At 47.5% G+C, this 5668-nt stretch overlaps 1 protein-coding gene across 1 annotated transcript; it reads left to right on the top strand.

Annotated features, from left to right (window-relative positions):
- Positions 1 to 212: 212 nt before the first annotated feature.
- On the top strand, positions 213 to 2430 carry LOC130264655 (serine/threonine-protein kinase PAK 2-like). The gene is made up of 3 exons (XM_056513008.1): positions 213 to 404; positions 1652 to 1789; positions 2235 to 2430. Exons 1-3 carry the CDS (start codon positions 261 to 263, stop codon positions 2361 to 2363), a joined length of 411 nt encoding a protein of 136 aa, XP_056368983.1. The 5' UTR covers positions 213 to 260; the 3' UTR covers positions 2364 to 2430.
- The last annotated feature ends 3238 nt before the right edge of the window (positions 2431 to 5668 follow it).

The raw sequence follows: 5668 nt of genomic DNA, 5'->3' as shown, positions 1-5668 counted from the left end.
CAGGGGAATAAAATCCACTGCTGAGAGCAGTGTAAAAAATGTGGGGATTTTTGAAGTGGCCAGTTCCAGGTTTCCTTGGCTAAAGTCCTGAGGAAACAGAGCAGGGCCGGATTTTAGCAGGGGAGCTGAACAGCGCACTCTCAGACTTAGAGTGGGGAGTTCTTTTGCTTGGTTTCCTCATTGCACAGTATTTTTTGTTCTCCCCAGCTGATTTTGGCCTTTCTGCTCAGCTCATCCCTGAGCAGAATCAAAGGTGCTCCATGACCGGGACTGCTGGGTGGATGGCACCTGAAGTTGTGACAGGTCAACCATATGGCCCCAAAGTGGACATATGGTCTCTTGGAATTGTGGGCATTGAAATGGTGGAACGAGAAGTTCCTTACTGGAACCAAACTCCTGCCCGGGTAAGGAGCAAATACTTACTGATCCTGCTGTCTTCCTCACCTGTGCCATGTTCTGTGTGCCACTGGACAAAATCCCATTGCCATCTGCTGGCACCACTTCCACCAAGGTCCCCTTCTAAAAATGTCCCTGCAGCACATCAGCATCTGTTATAGTTTGGTTCAGTGGTTCAGTGATTGGCGATTGATTCAGTTCGGTTCAGTGGGGGAACTCAAGCCTTACCACACACAAACACTCCCCAGCTCTTCTCAGGCAACACTTGTTTTGAATTTCAAGTCATTCCACCTCTTCTGTCTGTGTAGATGGCCCTAATATCAAAACATGAGTCTCAGTGCTAGTGTTATCTATGCAGAAAGGAAGCAAAGAAACCCAAAATAAACCAAGTTTCTAGAACAGTGGTTTTTAGAGATTAAGTACATCTCCTGCGTGGTTCCTTATCAGTGGGAAACTTGCCTGAAACCTGGGCATGAGTGTGTAAAGGCCACAGAGTCTCTTCTGCTTCTTGTGCAGTGTTGCTGAAAACTTAGTGACCATATTTCTTTCATAGCCCAAGCCACATTCCCCACATCACCAAGCCAGAGCCTGGTGATGGGGAGAGCCTGCCAAAACCTCCCATTTGTTTCCTGGTACTTTCTGGGTTGGGTATACCATGAATGCACTCACTTGAGTATCCAAATGAGCAGAGGATTACCAAAGGGATGGCACTTCTCCTTCTTCTGTTTAGAGCATAGAAAATCTTTCTTTTCTGCATACTGGAAGCTGAAATTTTCAGACTGCTAAGAGACAGAGCTGCAAGTGTTTCCTATGTGCCCAAACCGGCTTTTTCATCCTAATACATTTGTGCATGCATCTTAATGTGTCTGTGTTGAACATGAGATTCCAAATGTTTGTTTCCATACCTGAGCAGTAACTCCCTTTTATATAATAATACTTGAAAACAAAGTCCCTGTTCCAAAGAGCCTTTCAAGCTGATGTGAATCCTCAGGGAAGCCAACATGCTTTTGGTGATGTAGCTCCCACTAACTAGGTCAGTCAATGAAATCAGGTGACAAGGCAAGACTCCCCTGGATGTTGGAAAAGCTGTGGCTGCTTTGGGGTTTGGGTGTTTTGGTGGTATAGGAAAGTCATCTCTGCCTCTCTGCCAGGGCAGAAACTGCCAGTGCAGAGTGGAGGTTAAACAATGGGATCTGGGAGAGCAGTTACAGATGGGAAAGAAGCAGGCTGAGCCTCGTGTTTCCTTTTTCTCCAGGCTCAACTCCTGACAGCCATAGGAGAGACCCCACAGCTGCGGCAGCCCAAGCTCTTCTCGCCTTTGCTGCGGGACTTCCTGAACTGCTGCCTGCAGACAGACGAGGCGCGGCGCTGGTCTGCCAAGGAGCTCCTGCAGGTAAAATGCAAAGGGGCTGCAGGTGGAACAGTGTCCCAGGGATGGGCTCCTCCACCACTCAAGTCCAAGGCATCAGATGAGCCCCCTCCTCCTCACCTCCAATCTTGGTGCTCAATTCAAGTGAAAACGGTGAGAAATCCTAGACTAGGCTGGGCTGGCAGGAAGCTGTAAAAGTCATCTGGTCCAAATGGCCTGAAATGAGCAGGGACATCTTTAGAGATCAGGTTGCTCAGAGCCCCTTCCCACTGGAGCTGGAATGTTTCTATGGATGGGGTGTCTGCCAGGTGGTTGGACAACCTGTACTAGTGTTGAAGCACAGTTCTTAGACATACTTGGACTCAATCCCCTTTTCACTTAAAAATATTACTCTCACCTTTGAAACACCAAGTTTCGAAAGTCATGGTCCATTGCTCTTTTTTTTTTTTTCTTTTTTCCCTTTGTGCAGCATAAATTTGTAACATCAGCCAAGCCTGCATCCAGCCTGGTGCCACTAATCCTGTCACTGAAGAAGTGGAGGGAGAACGAGAGTGGCAATCCATTCAGGACCATTTTGTCCAATACCAGTCTAGAGTAGGATTGTAGAGAAAGATTGCAGAGTAGGATTGTAGAGTAGGATTCCATAGTAGGACTATAGAATAGGATTGCAAATAAATAAATAAAGTTTATTAAACCTCAATTCATTTGGAAGATTCCCCTCCTTCTGACTGTGGAAAAGTTCAACATTGCCTTCTGAATTGCCAGTTGTCTCTTAATGCTGCAAAGTGACATTTCTGGCTTCTTTGGAGAAATAAATGGGCCAGGAAAGCAGTTTCTTTTTAAAGGCCTCTATCAAAGGTCAGCTTTGGGTGGGGAACCCAAGGGGTTGCACACACCACCACTGTTCCCGCTGGACAACACAAAAGAGAAGAAATTCAGCTTTGCCAAACAACAGAGCTGGCACTTCTGTCCTCACAAGAGTCCCTAGGAAAACACTTCTAGTTCTTGGTCTAGGGGTGTCACGCCAACCGAGTGCTGTTGAAGTCATGGCGACACGGCGAAAAAGCTCTGTTTGGTGATTCCATCTTCTCCACTGTTTTCCCCACCTGGCAGTACCATTTTTTTTAGTCTGAGATGTTATATTGTCTCGTTGTTTTAGAGGTTTTTATCACTGAGTGGTATCCCATGAGCACTTGCTGTCGCACGCCATTTTGGAGGGGGTAGGGGAGGTGTGCGTGGATGAGAGAGAGGATACTGGGAGGGCGTAAGGGACAAACAGCCAGGAGTATTTACAAAGACATAAAATGTGAACAACAAATAGTCAACACAAACATCACAATTATGGTCAACTGGGTGGACACACATCAACACAAACATTAACAAAAACTATGGTCAACTGGGTGGATGCCTTGTAGAGAAAAACTTGAGTTTGCGAATTTATTCCCCATATTTGGTGTGCTTTGAAAGTGGGGAAGGCTCTCCTTCATTCATCGTCTCCAGACCACGCTGCCTTTGGAATATGGCCTTGTCCTGGGTTGGTGTTATGTCTGCTCCTCTCCCGCTCCCACACCTCGCTGTCTGCATGGAGCTGCCACCGGTGCCCTTTCTCCCCCCCTGGGGGGGTGGTGCCCCGGGGCTGTGCTTGCTTCTGCTGCTGCTGCTTGCTGCTGCTTGCTGCTACCCCAGCCCCGCTGCTTTTGCCCTATTGCTTCTGCCCCGCTGCTACTGCTGCTGCCCCGGCTCTGCCCTGGCTGCTGCTGCCTTCCCCTCTCCCTTTCTCTCCTTCAGCTCCAAGATCTGTACCGGCTCCGGACGGGACCTGAGCATCAGAGACTGCCTCCGGAGCCTGCCCAAGAAGCTTCTCGCCCTTCCCAGCAGCGACCGTCTCTCACTTCGGTGAAAACAGTTCTTTTGTCATCTGGGATTGTACTTTCCTGTTGCTGGGAAGTGTTTTTTTTCCTTGTGTTTGTTAATAAACAAGTTTTTTCCACTTTTCCCCCGAGTAAAATTCTCTCTGAGCCCAGTGGGGGGGAGGAATTGTGAGGGGGGTTTATTCTGGGGGGCTCCTTTGGAGGTTTTCCCCCAGTTTTGTCCTAAACTGGGACAAATAATTTGGTGGCCCGTACGGGGAACCGAAGAAAGTGGAAAAAACTGTGTAACTGTATATAATGCTGTTTGGAATGGATTTCAGTATGTGGTTCTGGATACTGGGGTTTTTTGAGGTTTTAATGCCTCTTTGGTCTCTGGGGTTATTTTCCTGCCCGGAAATAGCTCCAGTACTGTCCCTTATTTGTAGTTTTTATACTAGAGGGATAATGACCAAAATATTGATTGGACTGGGCTTGGTTGCAATGGCTTGTAAGAGGTTTATGAAAATGCTGGAATCGGTTCCAGGGATATCTTCTGGATCCTGGTTATGGATATGTATCCAGTTTATTAGAGGAGAAGCAGGGGAGGAGGCTTTTCAGCCTTTGCTTCCCTTTGTCTCCTCTGAATTTTTTACCTCGTTATTAGGATATGTGCAGTTCTCCTTTAGTATTAAAGAGATCATCTTCCTGATGTTTAATGTTGTAAGCTTCCTCTACACAGTTTACAGTTTATATAAAATCAGGGCTGAGATTTCTAGAGGTGCTGGTGCGACTCCTGATTTAGCAGCAGGACAAAGTGTGAGGAGTCCTGAGTGGTGTGGAAAATGGCAGGACCTGGGCCAGATGTTAAAGGAATTTTCTGATCCTATGGTTTGGGATTTTTCACATGAGCAAATTCAGAACCCGGCTGAGGTGGTAAAATATGTGAAAGAGAAATGCCACAATAGCTCCAGGGAAAAAAAGATTACTGCAGTGAGCTGGGCTACTGGCGTATGCTTATCGTACCCTGTTAGATAGTGGAGAACAACAAACAAAGGAAAGGGAACAGGGAGATAACATAGCTACTATGCCAGCTACTCAGGCCGTAGTTAGCACCCCAGGCTCGAGGACAGGGATGAAATTAGAAAGCAAGCTTCAACCAATGGCTGTGGCTACCAGTACAAGGAGTGGGAAGTGCACCAAGAAGACCGATCGGCCAGTGGAGGATGATGATGAGGATGCAGGAGAAGGACCTTCAACACCTTCCTGATGTAAAATCAAGAGTTAAAACCACTGGTGTGAGATCAGAAACTAATAATGAGTCCCTGTCCTTAAAAGATCTTCGTGGTTTAAGAAAGGATTATACAAGACAGCCCTGATGAATCCATAAGTTAGTTGGCTAGTTCCGGCTTTGGGATGCAGGCAGGCGAGGCTACCATCCTAAGATGGCACTGAGGTGAGACACCTGGGATCCCTGTCTCATGATCCGGTCATCGATCAAGGTATGATGAGGGAGGCTAACCCTCAAAGCCTCTGGGCACGTGTTTTAGACAGCGTAGCACAAAGATATCTGTGTGCCGATGATCTGTATATGCAACAGACCAAGTGGAAAACCATAGAGCAAGGGATCCAACGTCTGAGGGAGATGGCAGTGGCGGAGATTATTTTTTCAGATGATATAACAACTAGGAACCCAGACCTGGTACCATGCACACCTGTAATGTGGAGGAAGCTGGTGCGACTCGGGCCATCTGAATATGCGTCTGCTTTGGCAATAATGAAGCGGGAAGAGGTATATGAAACGGTGCTGGACATGGCGAAGAAGCTCTGGGCATACGCGGATACTGTGCATGGCCCAACCCATGCCAGAATCGCCGCCGTGGAAACACGCTTGCAGAACTTAGAGGACAAGATAGAGGAAAATCATAAGAGGCTCAGGGAGGAAATTAAGGAGGACCTCCTCCAAATTTCAGCCGTGCAAATTAGACGTCCTGGCAACCAACGTAGACGTTCTCCCGATGGGGAGAGGAGGTACACTCCCCGGGCTGAGCTATGG

The sequence above is a fragment of the Oenanthe melanoleuca genome, chromosome Z (genome assembly GCF_029582105.1).
Source record: "Oenanthe melanoleuca isolate GR-GAL-2019-014 chromosome Z, OMel1.0, whole genome shotgun sequence".
Classification (NCBI taxonomy): domain Eukaryota; kingdom Metazoa; phylum Chordata; class Aves; order Passeriformes; family Muscicapidae; genus Oenanthe; species Oenanthe melanoleuca.
The sequence above is the reverse complement of the archived record's forward strand: the minus strand, read 5'-3'. Positions and strand labels throughout refer to the sequence as shown.

Bases quoted from the DNA above. Each gene is read 5' to 3' on its own strand.
- LOC130264655 (XM_056513008.1), top strand. From the start codon at position 261: ATGACCGGGACTGCTGGGTGGATGGCACCTGAAGTTGTGACAGGTCAA. The intron at 405-1,651 runs GTAAGGAGCAAA...CTTTTTCTCCAG, and splicing joins GGAACCAAACTCCTGCCCGG to GCTCAACTCCTGACAGCCAT. The intron at 1,790-2,234 runs GTAAAATGCAAA...CCCTTTGTGCAG, and splicing joins CTGCCAAGGAGCTCCTGCAG to CATAAATTTGTAACATCAGC.